Source organism: Balaenoptera musculus, chromosome 14 (assembly GCF_009873245.2).
Source record: "Balaenoptera musculus isolate JJ_BM4_2016_0621 chromosome 14, mBalMus1.pri.v3, whole genome shotgun sequence".
Taxonomy (NCBI): Eukaryota; Metazoa; Chordata; class Mammalia; order Artiodactyla; family Balaenopteridae; genus Balaenoptera; species Balaenoptera musculus.
Genome location: NC_045798.1, coordinates 49,426,585 through 49,449,269, shown reverse-complemented (window position 1 = coordinate 49,449,269; position 22,685 = coordinate 49,426,585). Strand labels below are relative to the sequence as shown.

Genomic DNA, 22,685 nt, shown 5'->3' with positions numbered 1-22,685 from the left:
GCCCAAATGAGGGATTATGGTACTCTGGATTATGTATTAGCAATGAGTGTTTCTCAGATGCATGCCAATAAGGGTCATTTCCAAGATGGAGCTGAGAGGGCTTGGTTATTGTTTGACTGAGGGAAGCCTGTATAAGAGAAGAAAAAAATCTTGGCATGATGCAGTAACTAGAACAAGAAACATTGGTAATAGAACAGGTGTTGTTTTGATTTTTAATTAAAATTTTTTGCAAGGGGTGTCTGGAGGAAAGAGAAATTTAATTTCAAAGTGTTAAATGGGCATAACTGAATAATAGGAAATGCAGGCATGAACCTCAGAGGGAAGGCAGAAACTGGAAATGAGAATTTGAGAGTAACAGTTATATAGGTAATATCAGAAACCATGTCTGCCATAGAATCACCAGATAGAGTATTGCAACTATCTTACCAAAAGGGAATATTGTATTAAAGGGGATTAAGAAAAAAATGATTTAAGGAAGTTGTTTTTTTTTTTTTTAATCAAAAGAGCCCAACTGCAAATAAAGGGATTTTTGTCAAAGATGTTTTGAGTTGTTTTAAATGTAGATTTAAAAAAATAACTAAAAGATGAGAACTCAGGAGAAACAAAGATACTATGATTAGAAGAAAATCTTTTTTATTCATAAAATTTATTACAATTTAATGTGAAAAATACCGATTTGGTACTGCTTTGTCAAAACTGATTTTTCTGAGGTGAAAAATATTATGCTACACATATGAAACCGATGACCAAAAAAATTATATCTGCAATCAGATTTTAGGACCTCAAAGGAACATTATTTTTAAATTTTCATTTTGGTCATATTAACAATGGAACTCAAAATTAAGTGTTAGAAACCTATAGAAATAAAGACATCTGTTTTTTAAATTTGATTTTTTTTGGTCAATAACTAAATAGCGTAGTGTTACATTTAAGATTGTAATTTAAGAGTGCTAAGTCTCAGCTTTTGTTTTTACTAACAAAACTTTATGGCCATCAGGAAGAATTTTAGAGTAGATGGCTTTGCAAGCTACTGGGTTACTTCTTGCCAGCCATGTATCCTTACATATCAGGTTGAGGACTGTATTTATTTTGTATTTTTCTTTAAGTCAATAGTTCGCAAGCATTTATTGTTTATAAAATCATGTCACTGTGTGTGTGTGTGTGTGTGTGTGTGTGTGTGTGTGTGTGTGTGTGTAAGTATTGCTACAAAGAGAGTTTGTTAACATAACCTATTCTGGGAACACTGATAAAACTCTAGGTGAAAGCTATCCTGCTATGATTTTCATTTCTTAAGTTGGAAACCAAATCTGTTTACTCTGTTATTTCAGATCTTATTATTAGGCTACTCAGATTTAGTCAAAACATGTCTTCCCTTATTATCTTTCTCAGTGAGTTTGGGAGCGTCTTTGCAAAGAACAGTCTTCTGTGTTGGCATCTTAATCATTTGTGTGGCCAACAAGTGGAGACTGTATGGGTGCTCTTAACCATATGAAAGAAGCTACTCCCTGAGTGTTATATGTGTGAGTGTTTGTGTGTGTGTTTTGATGGCATCATAAATCACTTCTCCTCATCCCAAGTAATAATCACATTTACTTCTAGTGCAGACTGTTTGTTTTTTTTTTTTTCTTAGCAGGAAAGCAGTTTAAATTAGAGCTCTGGTTCTCTCAGATCTTTTATGAATTTCCCTGGAAACTCTTAGCCACATGTGCTTAGTTCTGGAACACTTGCTATCAAGTGGAAGAAGAAGGTAGAGATGTTTTCCAGCAGTTTATATGTGAAATAAATTGCACTCCCTCCCTTCATCCATGCTTAAAGGGCAAAGAGAACATTTAGAGCAGTAATTTAAAGTAAAAATGCTTCTATAGACAGACTACAAAGAACATGTAAAGATAGGAGAAGTCTAGTAACAATAAAAAGTTCAGGCAAATTGATGCCTGAATTATCCATGTGTTTAATATTTTGCAGTGATAAGCTTGTTTGAGGTCTATGCAAGTTTTTTTTTTTTACCTTAAAAAGGTGCATCACTGGTACCCTGACGATCTCAGTGATGAACTAAAAATGTAATTCCATACTGATGCAAAAATGCCTTGCAAACTCCAATTGCTATAACAATGTAAGGTAAAAGGCAAACAGAAGAAAGGTATCTGGATTATTGAATCAAGCAGAAAATTTTACTGGAATTTTCTGATAATCTTTATAGGCAGAGAAAAGTTAATGAAAATATACAGCATATTTAACAGATGGTAGAGAATATAAAAGCTAAGAAAAAGTGGAATTCTTGGGAGATATAAAAGCAATGTTTTTTTTGAAACCTATTGTCAAAAAGTTGAGTGGAACCAGTCAGATTTAATTTTGAAAAACATGTCTATGTAAGGTACCTGAGTAAAGGATTCCTTAGGCAGCTGAAGTAAGTTAGGAATTCAATCCGTATGGTCCAAGTACCAGATCAGGTTCAGCAAACTCAAATTTGTCCTTTCCAGTTTCTACGGATAGAGTACAAAGGAGTACAAACCAATCTTCCCGAATAGTGTGTGGATGAGAGGGTAATGAGTAGACAATGCCTACTCTTCTAAATCATTCCAATCTTGCCATCCATCTGTAAGTAATCCCCCATCCTATTCTAAGCCCAATTTTTTCCTAAATTTGAGATGCATACTTATATACATAAAGGAAATATCTATTGATAAGGCCAAAGCCTAATTATAAAAGTCACCATAACTGTTTCTTTCATCTGTTATATATTCTTAATCAAAGAAATCTGAATCAAAACAACTCTGTATTATCTAGTGCAATGCTGATGGTCATTCCATCATATCGATGCTATCTTTTTTAATGGAATTTTTTTGAAGAAAATTTGAAATATGTCTAATAAAATCTGGGATAGGATTTTTTCTAGTTTTTGATGAATAAAATATATTTCATTGCCTAGATATGCAGTCTTGTAGCGTATTAATATTATCCTCTTTTGAAAATAATCTTCATAGCAACCTCGGGGGCAAGCTGTCAAATTTGAGAACTTTAGGAACTAATGTTTATTAAACGTTGCTTACAGAGATAAAATGTGACTCCAGGGGATATTTATTTTTTATGTCATTTACTTATTTTTTTATGCTTTCTTTGAAACCAATAATAGTAATCATTCACAAGAAAAACATGAATTAACTTCATATTAAACTTCTCGCAAAAATACACTGCAGCACAGATATTACTGGGATTTTCGTACATTGTATTTCTCAACATATAGTGGACTGCCAAAACATTAATAGTGCAAATCTGTGTTTGACTACAAATGACTCCCTACAAGGCCTGTTTTGATTATTAATAGGATTAATTATCTGCCTGCTCAGTGCAGTTACTGTGGTTTGGGATAACAGTTAATAATGAAAAGACTGAGGCACATTTAAAAAATAACACGTTTAATAATACAAATTAATTCTATCATACAAAGAATCAGAGAGAAAACATTGTGGAGACAATGCCTTCTCCCTTTTTCTTCATCATTAAGAAACTCTTCTCCTGTGGGTATATTCTGTTGTCATTTTCCAAACACAGAAAAATAAACTGGGTATGTATCATAATAGCCATGAATTTTCTCAAACAAGAGACTCAAATTTTATCATGCTGCCCAAGTTGTTTTCTATCAGGAAACTGGGAAGTTACACTAGTGGTAGAATTGTTTGAGGGTTTGAAGCTAGCCCCTTCTCAAGAACCTCAAAATTGCTTTGAAGTATTGAATAATTTGCCTTCTTTCAGAGTTGCAATGGCTACATGCCTCTACAGAAAGAATACTGCACAGCCCAGTGGTTTTTCATAATGCTTTAGATGCAGTGATTTTATGAGTGTAGAAGAGAGCAGACAGAGCTGCTCGTCTGGGTAAAGAGGAAAGACATAATATGAAAGCATATCTCTATGCCTTTGTCCCATAGTCTCAGGAAGACTCTGAGGCATTTCCCCAGAAGCCATGGAGAGTAGTTTGAGATGTACTACTTTATAGGAAATAGAAGTTATATGTGTGAAAAAAATTCACCCATGTAAATATCACAGATTCATCTATCAATCTTCTGATGAGCTTTGCTAATTTCACAAGCAATAAATATATAAAATATGTCTGTATTCTAGTATGGAAGAATATATAATATAATATATATATATTATATATATATATATTATATATATATATATTATATATATATATATATAATATATATATATATATATATATATATAATAATACACATATTAATCTATCCCCAGGCAGGGAGGAGATGAGCACTCATAGATGGGAGACCATTTTACTGTACCTTTGTGAAAGACTTTTGGATACTGCATGAGGGGTAATCATCATTGGTTAGACCATTTTCCACTCACCCGGTCATTGTAACATGCCATTTAAAAGACAGCTGGTTACAGATTCTAAAATTCAAATCGTTGCTATGTTTCTGTACCACTAATGTTGCTTTATTAATAGTTATTTTTCACAGTAGCACTGTAATTATTACAATTATTTACCTTAGACCTACTTATTATGGCTTCCAGCAACCAAAGATTCCTGGAAATATCATCTTCAATATCTTAGAGTATTTAAGTTCCCTTACTATTTGTAATATAAAATTTCATCATAGTACAAAAAAACCCCAAAACATATATATTGTTATATCTTTAGAAAAAGTCCATATTACAAATGGTAAATTTGGTGAAGGCCCCCTATCTTCTTTGGTAGAGAACCACAGTCTAAAACCCACCACTGTTGGGTATTTAGCAAAGAGCAACTTTCAGTATTAAGAAAAAAAAAAAATCTGGAACTTCCTGTCTTCCCAGTCTAAATAGTAAAGCCAGTGATACCAATAAAATCTGATTGTGTATGGGTCCCTTCTTTAATGCAGTTTCTCCCAGGAAAGAGTGTTATTCTAAAGTAATTTACCTTCACAGGGATTTCTAAGGTTTAAAAGCAAAGAATTACAATTAGACTTTCTAGTTCATATACCAATTTACATCCGCTCATGTTTTTTTTTAAAGGCAATGCTAGGAAAATTCTTATTTTCAGTTTAATTTACATTGAGGAATTTTGCTGTTTATTTCATAATCTTACTTACCTAGAAATGAAAAGATGAAAAGCTTATAAATCACGTCTAAGATCTACAGCTGGGTGTAATAGAGTTGAATAGGTCAGTTATAGTTGAAAAGATCAGAAGAACAAGAGCAAAGTCATAACTTCATAGTTCTTATAGACATGGCAATGCTTTCACTACATGAAACATTAGAATATCTCTGGCTATAGCAATACTACTGGGTCCATAGAGCAAATTTATTCCATTTTTCCTCTTTTTCCAGTACTTGATGCCACAAAAAAAAAAAAAAAAAAATGTATTTGAAAGTTTGTTTCCCTAAACATGCACTCTAAATTTATAAGCTGAAAAATACTTCTGATTATGAAAAACACTCTTAAGAATTTATTAGAAATCTGTTTCTAATTCCTTCGTATTAAAAAAAGAAGAAATGATGAAGAATGCAGTAGACAAGTCATATATGTTGTATATATTTTAGACTTTATAAACTCACAGCTGAAGGGAAATTCATTCAATCTGCTTTGCTATGAACATATATACAATTTATTGCCAATTATAATTTGTGTCCATACAACTTTCATTGGTTAGAAGTTTGGAAGCATGGTTTGTAGACACTAGTGCAACTTAAGAAAAGAAAAACAAGCTGAAAAGCCTGGGTTTACTCAAGTCTTTGTCAGGCTGTTGTGATGCATGTAATGGGCCTGGTGTGGAATCAGCACACAATAAATTTTCCTATAGCCATAAAATAAAAGAGAGAGAGAGAGCACATGAGAGAGCAAACTACAAAAAAAAAAAAAAAGGAATTTCAAGAAAGCCAATTTTTGCAAATTTTTTTTTGCAAATTGTTATTTCTCTTCATGTAATTTTTTTAAACCTAACTAGTTCTTTTTAAATTTTTTTTAAAATTTTTTAATGTAAAGTTCACCCTCCCAACAATTTCCAATATTTTCAACCACATGCACATTTTTGTGCAACAGATCCCTCTCCCCCGAACCACTCCCCCGATCCTGCATGACTGAATCACACAGTAAACAATTCCCCCCCTCCCCCTCCCCAGACCGTTGCAACCACCATTCGACTTTCTATGTGCTTGACTAATTTATCGAAAATAAGTGGAATTATGCAATATTTATCTTTTTGTGATTGGCTAATTTCACTTAGCATTGTCCTCAAGGTTCATCCATGTTGTAGGAGATGACAGGATTTTCTTCTTTTCTTGAGCCTGAATAATATTGCATTGTATTTATATACCATATTTTCCTTATTTATTCATTTGTCAATGGACGTTTAGGTTACTTCCTTCTCTTGGCTATTGTGAACAACTCTCTTCACGTAATTTTAAATTCAGTTCGAAATTGCAAATTGTTCCATCTCCAATCTGTCTCACATTGTTACTTTGCTTTCCTTTTTTTAGTTTTCAGCAAAGTTGTTGAAAATGTGCATATGTACTGACTTAACGTTGACTATATTTTTCTTCTTGTTCAATGCAGACATGTAGATAACAATAAGATAGTCCTGTTCAAGGTGAAATAGCACAGTGATTTGATAAATAATGAAATACTATTGTCATTGCAGGATGAATCTGCTCCAGCTGACAAACAGTGTAAACCAGAGGCGGCCCAGGGCACTTACTCAACCTCAGCTGTTTCAGGCTCCCAGGAGGTGTTGTACATCAACGGAAATGGGACCTACAGTTACCATAGTTACAGAGGGCTCGGAGGGGGACTGCTAAATCTGAACGATGCTTCTAGTAGTGGTGAGTCTTTATTACATATTATGTTTTTGTGTCCATTTGGGGTTATTAAATTCCCTAAACCTGAGAAAAAAAAATTGAATGAAGTGTTATAAGCAGTAGTCAGTGCCAATCTGTGAAAAACAAGACCATTTAACACATAATGTCCATCTCCCTACAAGGACATCTCCCTATTCAGTTGCTGTTTCTAAAAGTAGCAGCACTATTATGCAACTGAATGATTGCTGTTTTATATTCAAAAAATCTCAACTAGAGAATAGCACGTTTTTTTACCAAATAGTTATACATTCTTTCCTTGAAGCTGTAATGTACTGTTCGTCAAAAATAATGACACCTTTTCTCAATGTTCGAAGAGGTTTTTAATTTGGAAAATTTGAGGCACCAGGAACTTTATTGACTTGATGAAACATACACAGTCATTATACCTAAGAAGATACAAACTGAAACAACACACAGAAACAATCCATGGATCTCCAGCCAACAGCTTGTCAGTGACAATGGCGCGTCCCACCAGCAGTGAGTGGTATACTGGAACCAGCTTGTACAGGCTCGTGCTTGGTAAATTTTTAGGAATTTCTTGAGCTTATATACCAGAATAAATTCCAAATGTGTAATATAAAGCCATACATATATTAGGAATACAGTACATGGGTGAACTTTTTATAACTGGGTTGTAGGAAAAGCTTTCCTAAACTATACTTAAAATCTAGGGAAAAATAAGTTTAATTAGACACATGCACACACACAGACACAACTTTTGCATGACAAAAAAAAATAAAGTAAAAATTAAGTGATAAACTAAAAAGTTATTAGCTTCCTATACTACAAAGAGTTAGTAGGCCAATACGTGAAGGTCTTCTAAAAAGAAAGAAATACTCAAAACTGCATATTTAAAAAATAAGGCTAGAAATATGAACACACAGTTCTCATAGAAAGCAATGCAAATGTCCCCTAAATACAGCTACTCAAACCCACTCCTAATAAGAGAAATTCAGCTTCTGTCAGATTAACAAAAGTCTGAATATTTACAGAATATTCCTTTGACAACGCTATGGAGGAAATGAGTACTCTCATGCATTGCTTGTAGAAATACAGAAATTTAAAGTAAACTTGACAATATCTAGGAAAATTAAATATGCATTTACCATTTGACCTAGCAATCTCTTTAGGAATCTCGTTAGCAGTTTATCTCAAAGATACACTGGCAAAAATACAAGAAGACATATGCAGAAGGCTATTTGTTACAGTGTTATTTATAAATGCACAAAAAAAGGGTTACCAATAAAAATGTCCATCAAGAGATGGCTAGTTGATTCAATTATAGTGCATCCAAATAAGAGAATAACATGAAGCTATAAAAAGTAAGGTATCTTTATATACTCCAGATAGTGAAAAGTACTTATAGTATGCTAACATTCATTAAAGAAGGACACATATAATTTTTTAAAATTTACGTAGAGACAGGAATGGGGGAGGAACAGTATGAAGAAAGGAATACAAGCCAGAATTCTCTGAGTATACTTGGTTTTCATACTTTGTTTTGTAAATTTAACTTTGAAACAATTTGCATATTTACATAATTATTAAACAATCTGATTTTAAGAATCCCTAATATTGAAAGAAAGATTATGCAAATGAACTTTATCTGTTTAATGAGTGGTTGGCACAGCCCCATAGATAGGAACTTTTCTAAGTGATCTCGAAAGTCATAATTTGACACCACAGCGTGAAAGCTAATGATAAAACCTTAAACTATTTTCAGTAATGATATTATTCTTTTGCAACTGTTGTCTGTGTATTATAGTTTAAAGCAAATTTGTAGTTATGTTGGTGTCAGCGAAAGCTGGGATTTTCAGCAGAGGGCAAAGTAGATACAGATGTGAAATCAATAAGTTTAAGCAAAAACTCCATAATCTTGTATTTGAATAGGTAGTATCATTGAGAGCTCAGTGTAGTTTTGTTTTAAAAGAAAAACATACTTCCTATCTTTTTCCACTGAAAATGCCTGGAAACAAAGACCAATTTGAAAATTTGAATTAGGCTTGATGAGCTTCTAATATATTTGGGAGGGAATTGCATTATTAGTATCAAATGAGTATATACTCTAGAAAATTACTTACCTCTACAATACTAGAAACATGCTCCGAGTGTATTCAGGAGTGTTTCTGCTGGAAGGCTGGGGGTCTTTGGTCTGCCTTAAAATTAAAGGTCCTGTAAGGACAGGATCACTGAGATTTAGTCTATATCAATTGCCCTCCAGCTCAAAAGACGGGTGCCTGAAGTGGAAGAGAAAAAGAAAGCAGCTTATTTCAGAAAAAAAAATTAAGTTTTAAGTGTATATTCAGTTTTTCAAAAGCCAGCTAGTGAGCCTTCTCAGCTGTTTTCAACTCTTATTTTTATTTGAACAGCACATCAGCAGGAAAGAGCAAGTCCAAGACCAGAAAAGGAAAACATAAACAAAAGCTAAGCCTTCTTTTAGCCCGTAAAGCTGGAAATGCTAACACTTCTTTTTAAATATTTTATATAAGTAAGAACTGGTAGGTAGTTCAGAACTTAACCACCAAATCAAAAAATTGGGGGAAAAAAAAGTTTCGTCACTAAAGATTTTATTGACACAGATATTTTAGATTTGAAAAATTGTTCGCTTAGGAAATTAATTTATAGAACATTAATAACAATAACTACCACTTATTGTGTTATTATGGTGTTTCAGTGTAGTCTCCATTCAATCCTTATACAGTCCTATGAGATATGTTCTGCAATTTGGGGGAAATTTTTTATAAAACTGAACTTTCCCCCACTTGAAAAAATCATGCCTAGCTACCACTTTCTTTTTTTCTAACATGATTGAAACCTATTTTGTGAGGCTCAGAGGGTTGAGTGACTTGCCAAAAATCCCTCCTTAATAATAAAAGGAGGGGCCAGGATTTGGACTCAAGCATTCTGACATGAGAGGCCACATTGTAAACCAATGAGCTGACCATCTGTGTAATAGAGTATAATGGAAGCGAGTACTGATGTAAGTGATAGCCCCTGGTAAGCACTAATCTACTGTCTCCAGAAACTCTCCCATTCTGGACATTTCATATAAATGAATGAATCATTCAATATGTGGTCTTTTGTGTCTGGCTTCTTTCACTTAGATGATGTTTTCAAGGTTCATCTATCTTATAGCATGTATCAATGCTTCATTTTTTTATTGCCAAATGATATTCCATTCTATGGATATGTCATACTGCGTTTAGCAATTCATCAATTGTTTAGCTCAACTGATGGGCACTTGGTTTTTTCCACTTTGGGGTTACTATGAATAATGCTGCTATAAACGTTTATGTAAAAGTTTCTGTATATGTGTTATCAGTTCTTTGGGGTATATACCTGGGAGTGGAATTGCTGGTTCATATATGTTGTAGCTCTATGTTTAACATTTTGAGGAAATAACAGACTGAACATGGGCTGTCTTTCAACCTTTTAAAATTTCTCTCAAGTCTTATAGTATTTACAGTATGAGTTTTGCACTTCTTTTGTTAATTTTATTGCTAAATATTTCCCTTTGTGATGCTATTGTAGATGGAATGTTTTCCTTAAAACATTATTCTATATTTTTTCTATTTTTTGGAATAGTTTGTGAATTAGTGATATTCTTTATGTGTTTGGTAGAATTCAGGACTGATATTATCTGTGCCTGGGCTTTTCTGGGAGGTTTTTGATTCCTAAATCAATCTCTACTTACTTGTTAAAGGTCTACTTATATTGTCTCTTTCTTCTTGAGTCAGGTAGGTAGTTTGTGTATTTCCAGGCATTTGTCCATTCAGCTGAGTTATTTAATTTATTGATACAAGTGTTCATAATGCTCCTTCATAATCTTTTTTTATTTTTGTAAGGTCAGTAATGATGCTCCAATTGTCATTTCTGATTCTAGTTATTTAAGTGTTCTCCCCTTTCTTTGGTGATTCTAGGTAAAGGTTTGTCAGTTTTCTTGATCTCTTCAAAGAGCAAGCATTTGGTTTCATTGATTTTCTTTATGGCTTTTCTATTCTCTATTTCATTGATTTCTACTCCCATATTTATTATATCCTTCATTTTGCTTACATTTAAGTTTAGTTTTCTCTTATTTTCCAGTGTCTTAACCTGAAAAGTTAAGACATTTATTCCAAGTCTTTTTTTCTCTTTGTATACAGGCATTTACAGCTATAAATTTCCTTCTAAGCACTGCCTTATCTGCATTACATTTTTGGTATGTTATATTTTTGCTTTCATTCACCTCAAAGTATTTTCTAATTTCCTGTATCATTTCTTCTTTGGCCCATTGGTTATTTAGTAGTATGTTGTTTAATTGCCATGTATTTGTGAATCTCCCAAATTTCTTCTGTCAATGGCTTTGTATAATTTCAGTCCTTTCACGTTTATTGAAGCTGGTTTAATGACCCGGATTATGGTCTATCCTGGAGAATGTCCCACGTGTACCTGAGAAGTATGTATATTCTGCCGTTGGTAGTAGGGTATTTTGTAAATGGTATTAGGCCTAGTTGGTTTACAGTGTTGTTCAAGTTTTCTATATTCTTGTTGATCATCTGCCTAGTTTTTTATATCCATTGTTGTAAGAAGGGTAATGGGATCTCAACTACTGTTGTTGAATTATTTATTTTTGCCTTTAATTCTGACAGCCCTGTTTCATTTATTTTGGCACTCTGTCATTAGGTACAGATATTGTTTATATTGTTATATCCTCTTGACAGAGGATTGATGCTTTTATCATTGTAAAATATCCGTATTTATATCTAGAAACTCTTTTAAAGTCTATTTTGCCTAATATTAATTATTTATGTAATATCAGGATCAGGAAAAGACAATGGTAACTTAGCTTATCATGTTGATACTAAAAGTGAAGAGAACTGGGCAAAACTTTGGACATGGAAATGACATATAAAAAAGTATAGAACAAATGTTTACTCAAACACAACCAAAATAATTTATCTCTACTCCATAAATGGCTAAGTAATTGTGGGAGCCCAATGCCAAATGAAAAATGTGGGGCCCCTTATTTAAGAGTTAAGAATTTCAAGATGGTGACAACAGAGCATTAAACAAATCATGAGACATTTCTGAGCAGAATCCCGTGGGACTGCACATTTCGTGGCCCACTTTGCTCCTTTGATTTATTCAGCACGTTGGGGGAAGAGTTGTGTTTTCATGAAAAAGGCAGGGAGCTACTGGTGGGGAGAAAGATAATATATACAATGAGGGAAAAGATTGAACACAGAAGTGAGAATATTTTTAGAGAGTCTTTTTGAGAAGAGAAGAGAGAACTTTGGAGCAACTTCCGATCAAGAGTAAAAATTGAGAGGGAAATTAAAGAGAAAATGTTGCTATGAATTATTAATGAGTAGGGCTCCAAAAGTTTGCTTGCCCTTCTACCCATTCTCCACAGAGAAACCAAGGTAATCTTTAAGAAAAGGAAAATCTGATCATATTACTTCATTATCTAAAACCCTTCTATGGGCTTTCATTGTTCTTAGAAAAATGACATTACCCAGCTCTTCATGCCTCAGGGTCCTCCCTCCTGAAGTTTTCTTTGATCATTTTTTACCCCTACATCCCTCATTTATTGCTCATTTTTAAATCTTGAACTCCACGTCTAGATCAGGTATAGCCATAACTCTAATAGCATCCTGAATTTGTCCCTTGAAGCATATACCACAGTGCACATACACATACCCACACACGTGTAATCACAATACACTGGTATTCAGTCCCCAGTTGTATTGTTCAGTGATGGTCAAAAGCCACGTAGGAAATCTGGCATAGGTTCCAGGTATGCAGCCATATAAGTGAGCAGTTTTTATAGAAAGTTTTATTAGAAAACAAACAAACAGTTTTTATAAATTTGTCGTTTGAATGTAGGTACTATGGTGCTGTGATGAGGTCTGCCTTGTATATAATTCTCCCCCCAAAAAAACCTCAGCAGCATAGAATGATAGAATCTAAATGGACTTGAAAAATAATTTGATAGCAATGTCTTTATTTTTTAAAGGCTATTAAGAAAGAAACAGGCCAGGAAAATTAGATGACTTGTTCACACAGGTTGACTTTTTGGGTATTTAGTTAATGCGTCTTCTGACTTTTTGTATGGTGAGATAAAGATCTCTTAAAGACACAACAAAGAACAACTTTGAGCAATTCAGATTATGTATTGCTGAGAAGAAACCAGAGTAACAGAATAACCAGAATGTCATGCAGCAAATTTAAAATGAGATGGCTTTCTTTGAGCAATGGCCTTGGGCTGAGTGTAATTGAGTGAAAAAATAAAAAAGAAAGAAAAAGAAAGGCAAAGACTAGTCTAAATAAATAGCAACTTTAGGCTTAAACCCAAGAGAGTTTCTCTAGCTCACATTTTTTTTTTTAAAGATTTATTTATTTTATTTATTGATTGATTGCTATGTTGGGTCTTCGTTTCTGTGCTAGGGCTTTCTCTAGTTGCGGCAAGCGGGGGCCACTCTTCATCGCGGTGCGTGGGCCTCTCACTATCGTGGCCTCTCTTGTTGTGGAGCACAGGCTCCAGACGCGCAAGCTCAGTAGTTGTGGCTAACGGGCTTAGCCGCTCCGCGGCATGTGGGATCCTCCCAGACCAAGGCTCGAACCCGTGTCCCCTGCATTAGCAGGCAGATTCTCAACCACTGCGCCACCAGGGAAGCCCTCTAGCTCACATTTGAGAAAGGACTCTAGCTATAGTAATGGTAGCAAGGCAAATGGTTAATTTCATGTTGTGAAGGAGCTTTAAATAACATTTCTTCTCAAAAACAAATTCTACCTGTAACACTGGTATTGGCTCCTGCTGTTTTGATTTTGTTTAGTTTTTGCTTTTTTAACCACAGGAGGGACCTAGATTGATCAGACCCGCAAATCCCTTTATTTGGGGACTTTCTTCATAAATTCTGGGAACCCCAAACATTCTTTTAAACATGGTATTATCTTTAGCTTAGTTTTTCATTTTTAAAACATCAGAATAGTCATTCCCTATAACAGATTTGGAGCTGTGGGAAAAAAAACTATATACATATACATAAATCTTGATAGCTAAAAAGGCATAGCAGAAGATTAGCATGATATGAGATGCCAACATCATATCTGATGGCTGACAACTACAGTTAATCTAAGTTTGAGAATACTTAATTTTAGAATTTGTAGAGATCTTCTGAAAAGTGTGGAAGGGAGCAGCAACTTTCAAGAGACCAAGCTGAATTAGTTACACATCTGACTTAATTTATAAAACAGATGAAGACAGTCAGAATTCAGACCATCAATGGAGAAACTGGGAAGTAATTTGAGTTGGTAGCATAAACAGGAGGGCAAAGATGGAAGGAGATATAATATTTGCAGAACCTTTTAAACTAATGTAATAAGAACATGAACTCTGCAGGTTGTACTATGTTCAAGAAGAATGTGAAGGCAGAAGAATGGAAAAAGATACCTTAAAAATACTTGGATTTAACTTAACAAATATTTTGGGGTTCTCATGTTCAATTCACTGTAATAAGTACTTTCTTAGTCTGTTCGGGCTGCTATAACAAAAATAGCATAGACTGGGTGGCTTAAACAACAGACATTTATTTTTTCACAGTTCTGGAGGCTGGGAAGTCCAAGATTAAGGTGCTGGCAGATTTGCTGTCTGGTGAGAGTCTGCTTCCTGTTCCATGGAGGACCATCTTTTCACTGTGCCCCTTTCACATAGTGGAGGAATGAGGGAGCTCTCTGAGTTCTCTTTCTTACAAGGGCACTAATCTCATTCATGTGGGCTCTACCCTCATGACCTAATCACCTCCCAAAGGCCCTACCACCTAATACCATCACACTGAAGATTAGATTTCAGCAAATGAATTTGGTGGGGGGAGGGGGATGCAAACATTCCGTCTATAGCTGGTGCATTAAGAGAAAACAAGTTGAATAAGGCAGAATCACACATTAAGAAACTAACAGATCAAAAAGATAAAACATTCCTCCTCCTCTTGTCTAAACATCAAAATCCTTTAAGACTGATTTAAATCGTACTTCCTCTGTGAAACCTTACTCTACCTCGCCACTCACTCTTCCACTCTTTGGAAGATTAATCACTCTCCTGCATGTACCTTTTTTCTAGCACTTATCTCACTGAATGATGACATGTGTTTTCAAATATTTTTCCCTAAATAGATGTGCACTCCTTGAAAGCAGGAACTCTGTCTTATTCATCCCTTGAATAAGGCCAGAAATATAGTAAGTGTTCAATCATATTGGCTTAATGAGTGAATAAATTTTTAAAAATAGAACACCTAGTGCCAAAGTCAAAAAAAAAATACAAAGAGAATTATTGATATATATTGGATGGCAGGGTGAAGGGTTTATCTTAGATAAAGCCAAGGGCTCAGTGGTTGAAGTTGACAATTCTGTGGGTGAAAGAGGAAGGCTCCAAAGAGTTCTATAAACTCCTGCTTAAGTTTGAATATGGTAGCAATAGTAAAAGCTTGCCCATGTTGGAGACTTCATAGCGTGGAAAGGGTGTGCTTCAAATCCTTTGTTAGCCAACCTCCATTTGTTTAGAGCTGGCAAGGGTCTGCACCCAACAATCCAAATTTTCAAGTTGGAGTGTTATCAAAATGACAGCAGTTACAGTTTTTATAAAGAACTTATTCAAATCATCCCACTGAAATGAGAAGCAAGCAAGCAGCCAATCCTGCCATTATTATCACATCCAATTACATAGGACTTTGGAATGCTTTCTTTCTATCAGGAAGTTCACATTGAGCTGTCTAAAGAGGGCAATTGTTCGCTGCAGTCATCCACTGGATCTATTGAGTCTAAATTATATGCATAATGCATAAGTTAACTACCGATGTTTCCTCTCCACAAACCCCATCGGGCAGACTTTTCAATTTGTTTTTCAACCCTCATGTAAACTGGGCTGATATACAGACCGCAATCTAACAAGACCAAATTGTAGTAATGACCATAATAACTAACATTTGTATAGCAATTTCTAGTTTGCCCAAATCTTTATATCTGTGATCTTCTTTGCTCCTCACTAATATTGAGGATTGTCAGCTGTAAAGATGCTTTGGATCACAGCCTATAATTATGAGCCTAAAGGAGCTTGGCCGTAAGATTCACCACCACACTAGAGCTGGTTCACAATAGTGTGACTGGCTTGGTGTGTGGCTCTTGCTCTCCCTCAGCATCAACATTCTGAAACATCACTTCTCATCTGAAATTTTCAAAGGAGTGCTTCTGTTCATTTACTGTCTTCACTCCTCATCTACCATTTACTCTTCAATCCACTGTACCTTGCTTATGCCAACATTTGGCTGAAACTGGTCAGGTTAAGTCTATCAGTGATTCCATTTATTGCCAAACTAAAAATGCTTTTTGCCCTTGATCTTACCAGATGTCTTGGGTATATTTGAATCTGTCGATAACTAGAGCCTTGAAACATCCACTCTCTTGGCTTCCATGTCACCTGATCACCAGATAATTCTTCTCTTGCTGCCTTGAGTCCTTTCTCTCAACCCACGCCCTTCCCTGCTGGGTTTCTCCTAGCATCCTTCCCTTGTCAATTTAATCCTCTTGTTCTGCACACTGCTCAAAGGAGAGCCCACTAGCTCTCATGGTTTCAACTTCAGAATGTGCCAAAAGCTGCATAATCTCCTCCATGCTTTGCCTTGAGCTTCAGATTTTATATCCAGTTGTCTGCCACATAGCTTGATCCAGGTATCCCAAGAAACCTCATATTTAATTATTTAAGAGTGAATTCTTCACCCCCACAGATATTATTGTCTGTTTCTGAGGTTATCTCACACAGAAATGCCCTCCCCTGCACCTGATCTGTATCAGCTATTACCTTCTCTATGATTATTTTCTGGTTGCTTCACCCATTACCTTTACTTCCTTTATGTCCCCATGACACTGTAGGCATACCTCTTTCTTTTTTAACCTATTATGTGCTCTTTTTTATACTAGATTGTACAGTCTGAGGGCAAGCAAGGTAACTTTTTCTGACTATCATATCATCAGTGTCAGTAGGTAACCATCTTATATTATGGCTCAATGAATAGTAAATGGATAAATGAATGACTCCATGAAAGAAATCATTTCAATAAAATATTGTGCCTCTTTAGAGAACTTAATTAAATCTAATTGAGCATGGGGAAAGTCAGTTGAAGTTGAGGATATCTTCTTAGTGTTTGTTGTCTTTTCCTCTTAATACTCCAAAGAGCACAATACTGGAAGAAAAGTATTTCATATCAAATATTTGCGACAAATATTTTGAAATACCCATGTATGTTCTGTTTTAAAATGTATTCAGTTTAAGTCCTCTTGATTCAGGAAAGAAATGTTTAACATAGTTATGTAGGGAATTGGGAAGGTATACTTTTTACTTTGACCTTACCTTCTTAATAACTTGTTCTGGCTCACTAGCCATGTGGAAACAAGGAGTGCAAATGCATGGAGAGAAAACCATCTTGCTCCAGGAGACCAGCTGGGTGTTTCAGGTGTGAAAAATACATAAGATCTATTATGTAAAACTGTGTAGATAATGACTTTATAGAGTAGAGCCTAAAGTAGTTCACAGAAGTTAAGCAATGCCCTCTGGGTAATTCATATGTCCTTTACACAATGGGGAAGATCCACATGATTATAACATAGTATGTGAAGAAAGGAAATTGTGTGATCTAATTGAAGTCAACATGATTGGAATTATGCAGTTATTATATCTCAATAGAGTTCCAGTAAACCTCACTGAGTTGTCAAAGCATATTCTACAGCACATAGTGGGAACTTCATTTGTATCTAGAGATTTTTCCATCACTGTGCCCAAATTATTGTAACTATTCTTAGTAAGTCCATTTCTCCCATGTGTGTTCCTTTGATGACCTGACTTTGAATCAGAGTATTTTCAAACTTTAAATCCTACTGATTGTCCTCATTTTGATTATTCTGCATTTCTTTCAAATACAAGTTTATCAACATCTGTGCTATCCAGTACGATAGCCACTAGCTACATGTGGCTATTGACGTTCAAATTAATTAAAATTAAATAAAATTTAAAATTCAGTTCCTCAGTCACACTGGGACACATTTCAAGTGTTCAACTGCCAAAGTGGTGATTGGCTACTGTATTGAACAGCACAGAACATTTCAATCACCACAGAAATTTCTATTGAATAGCACTAACTCTAGGCTCTAATTGTCTCACCTACACCATTGCATTGACCCTTGGTTGGTTTTATTATTGCAGAAAACCTTTTCTACATTTATTTCATTGGCTCCTTGCATTTAATTATGTATCATTCACTCCTCAATGAAATAAATGAGGTCAATGAATAACCTTATGAAAACTTAATTGGTGATTCTTAAATAGTAATGCTTTTAATTCAAACTACTCAGCTTTTAAATAACTTTCAGTTATTTTAGCAGTCTGAGAAGAGCTAATAATAACTTGTAACATAGGTGTTGAAAACCTTTTGGCATTGGCTGGGATTACTTTAAAACCAGAAACAAATTTTAAGAGAATTTCATTGTAACAGAATTTGTAATTATGCATTTAGAGAAAGCAAACCTAAACTCCACATATTTGAAATGTGACCACAATTTTGAAACCGAGCTCATTCTGTTTTTCCAGCTCTTCTACATACTATAATAATAACTTAGAATTCAACTGAGACTGAATTTTTTGCACACATATATATTGAGATACATAGAGTTTCAGGGAGATGATGCTTATTTGTAAATGTTAATGATTGGAAATTATGTTAACCATTTGCTGGAAAATGATATGAATTATCTGCAAAATAAAATGAAGCATCTTTCAGTTTATCTGACTGAGCCCTCACATCTTCCAGCAGGTTTCTGTAGATCAGGGAGCCTCAGAGAAAGGGCTCTGAAAAGAGAGGTGAGTGACCCTGTGTTTTCCCTGGACTGCCCAGCACATGTAATTGGTTTTATAGCTCAATATTGATCAGGCCTTTCTGGCAGAAGCTTTCTAAAATCCTGTTCTCTACAGTAAAATGGATCTTATGTACTCTTAAGATCCTCTTGAGAATTTTGTGTTTGTGCCTACTCACTGAAGAGATGAAAAGAAAAGACTTTGTTAGTAATCTCGGACCTTTCTTCTTGAGCCTGCTGGTATACCATTCAGGGGCTTTCCAGGTGGCATGAGTTCATTATGGTTGGCTTGGGTTGCTTTTCTTAACAACCTCCTTTGAACTTTGACATGTCCTCTGGTAATCTCTCTAAACAAACCAGTTAAAATTTCCTGGCCTTGCCAGCTCTCAGCTCCAGGAGGGAGGTCTCTTGGGGAGTTCAGAATGTTCTACTTTTCTAGGAAGTCAGAAATCCCACTCTCTATATGGAAATTGAATTAGCTACTTTCTATATTCCTCCTTCCTGGGTTCAGGTATTGATGCACCTTTCTGAAACAGGCACCAGGCTGCTCCCTTAGCCTCCTTAGAGATCTTGAGTCTGCCTAAGAGTGTAGGAAGGCCAGAGTTGCCTTATTTTTTTCTCTTGCATGTTAAAAAATTCAAATTCCAAGTATGATTACAATTAGAATGCTAATATTTCCTTTTGTGATTTCAAGGCACACAGTCATTTAAAATGACATTTGGCTCTTGACTAATATACAAAGGCTTTTTCTGAAACCCCTTCTCCCATCCAGGTACAAGTGCTAGAACTTGTGGAAGTAGATGTGCTTGAATGTGCATTCACACAGTGCAACTTTACCTCCTGAGCTGCTGTTTGGTCCACTCACTCAGATCCAGAATTAACAAAAGATTACAAAATTAAATGTGTCATGACTAACATTCTGACCAATATCGCTATGGTCACAGGGAGAAATAAATTATTTCTGGTAATTTAAGCCCATTAGGGAATATAATCCTCTTGAGTACTCTGAATATATCTATAGGTAGCTTGTACACTACTCTATATTTAGGGATTTTTTTTCTGGTTCCTATTTCTGGCAATATAAATTTCTCTTCATTGTTCTTTGAAGAAGTATGGTAGGAATAATCATGTTTTCTTAACACAGTTCCTGAAAACATATTTATAAACGCAGTGTGTCTATAATTCGGAGAAAATTCATACTATGTTTATTTTTGGTGTGATCTTTCCAAGCAGCCATGTTCTTGTGTGTTTATAATAATCACCTCATTCATATCCTCATCTTCCATGGGCTATTCTCCCACCACTCTGTCCAACAATGGCCTGTTCCCATGATTTCTTCTGTTTCCTGTAAAATATTAATTTACTTTCATTGCAACTTAAAAACAAAGATGAGAAATTGGAAGAGGACATTGACCTCCATGGATTGATTTCATCAATCCCATCTCCCTTCACATGCACAAAAAAATATTTTGTCTGGATTCATAAGAATGGTCCTGTTTAACATTTATATCTCTTGACTGTTGACAAAGCAAATATTTGATAAGAAATTACTGAAGGAATGCAGGCATGTGCACTCTGTCTCCAAACACTGCTTCTTAAAATTCTACATTCCTTGAATCTATATTTTTACCTCCAAGTTTTATTGACTGAAAGATAATTAGGGTAATCTTTCAGTATAAATACTTTGTATTTCACATGAGTTATTGTTTTCTTCATAGTTTTGGATAATTGTAAATTAAATGTGGACATTTATTTTTATTGAGATATAACTGACATTTAACATTGGGTAAGTGTAAGGTGTACAATTTGTTGATTTAATACATTTATATATTGCAATATGATTTCCACCATAGTGTTAGCTAACACCTCTAGCATGTCAAATAATTATCATCTCTTTTTCTGGGGTGGAAACAATTAAGCTCTAGTCTCTTAGCATTTTTGAAGTTTAAAATACAGTATTTTTGTCTACCATCCTGTGCTGTGCATTAGATCTCTAGACCTTATTTACTACTTGTTTCAAGTTTGTAACCATAAACAGCATATCCCCAGTTCCACCACCCTCCAGACCCCGGTAACCACCATTCTGCAATATGTTTTTATGAATTTGGATTTTTTAGGTTTTACATGTAAGTGATATCATACAGTATTTGTCTTTCTCTGACATCTCACTTAGTATAATGCCCTCAAGGTCCATCAGTGTTGTTGCAAATGGCAGGATTTCCTTCTTTCTCATGGCTGAATAATTTTCTATTGTGTGTGTATATATATGTGTGTGTGTGTGTGTGTATATATGGATACAGAAGTAATGGTATATAAACAAGTAGTTTATATGTATATGCCACTACTTGTTTATCCATTCATCCATTAACAGACACCACTTAGGTTGTTTCCACATCTGGCTGTGAATATCGCTGCAATAAACATGGGAGTGGTTATATCTCTTCAATATCCTGTTTTGATTTCCTTTGGATATATACCCAGAAGTAGAATTGCTGGATGATATGATAGTTCTAATTTTTTGAGGAACCTCCATGCTGTTTTCCACAGTAACTGAACCAATTTACATTACCACCAGCAATGTACAAGGATTCTCTTATCTCTACATCCTTACCAATGCTTGTTTTCTCTTGTTTTCTTGACAGCCATTCTGACACATGTGAGATGGTTTTGATTTGCCTTTCCCTGTTGAAAAGTGACATTCAGCATCTGAATGTACCTGTTAGCCATTTTGATGTCTTCTTTGGAAAAATGTCTATTTAGTTCCTCTGCCCTTTTTTTTAACTTTTTATTTTATAGGAGTATAGGTGACTAACAATGTTGTGTTGGTTTCAAGTGTACAGCAAAGTGATTTAGTTTTACATATACATGTATCTATTCTTTTTCAAATTCTTTTCCCATTTAGGTGGTTACATAATACTGAGCAGTGTTCCCTGTGCTATACAGTAGAAGCTTGTTGGTTATCTATTTTAAATATAGCAGTGTGTACATGTCAATCCCAAACTCCCAATCTATCCCTCCCCCCCCCACCTTTCCCCCTTGGTAACCTTAAGTTCATTCTCTAAATATGTGAGTCTGTTTCTGTTTTGTAAATAAGTTCATTGGTATCACTTTTTTGGGTTCTGCATATAAGCGATATCATATGATATTTGTCTTTCTCTGTCTGACTTACTTCACTTAATATGATAATCTCCAGGTCCATCCATGTTGCTGCAAATGACATTATTTCATTGTTTTTAATGGCTTAGTACCATTGTATATAGGTACCACATCTTCTTTATCCATTCACCTGTCAATGGACATTTAGGTTGCTACCATGTCTTGGCTATTGTAAACATCACTGCAATGAACATTGGGGTGCATGTATCCTTTCAAACCATGTTTTTCTCTGCATATATGCCCAGGAGTGGGATTGCTGGATAATATGGTAGCTATATTTTTAGCTTCTTGAGGAACCTCCATCCTGTCCTCCATAGGGCTGTACCCATTTACATGCCCACCAACAGTGTAGGAGGGTTCCCTTTTCTCCACACACTCTTAAGCATTTATTGTTTGTAGACTTTTTGATAATGGCCGTTTTGACTGGTGTGAGATATCTCAGTGTAGTTTTGATTTACATTTCTCTAATAATTGGCAATGTTGCGCATCTTTTCATGTGCCTCTTGGCCATCTGTGTGTCTTCTTTGGAGAAATGTCTCTTTAGGTCTTCTGCCCATTTTTTGATTGGGTTGTTTGTTTTTATGGTATTAAGCCACATTAGCTGTTTGTAAATTTTGGAGACTTATCCCTTGTCGGTCTCATCATTTGTAAATATTTTCTCCCATTCTGTGGGTTGTCTTCTCATTTTGTTTATGGTTTCCTTTGCTATGCAAAAGCTTTATAATTTAATTAGGTGTCATTTTTTAATTTTTGTTTTTATTTTCATTACTCTGGAGACGGATTGAAAAAGATAT

The 22,685-nt window shown here is 34.9% G+C and overlaps 1 protein-coding gene across 6 annotated transcripts in view; it reads left to right on the top strand.

Annotated features, from left to right (window-relative positions):
• The window catches only part of NOL4 (nucleolar protein 4), a 409,767-nt gene that overhangs the window by 347,085 nt on the left and 39,997 nt on the right, over positions 1–22,685 (top strand). For all 6 annotated transcript variants that reach the window (XM_036824082.1, XM_036824088.1, XM_036824085.1 and 3 more), the window contains one exon: positions 6,642–6,822. In XM_036824082.1, the coding sequence (XP_036679977.1) occupies positions 6,642–6,822 (181 nt within the window). The remainder of the gene's footprint in view (positions 1–6,641; positions 6,823–22,685) is intronic.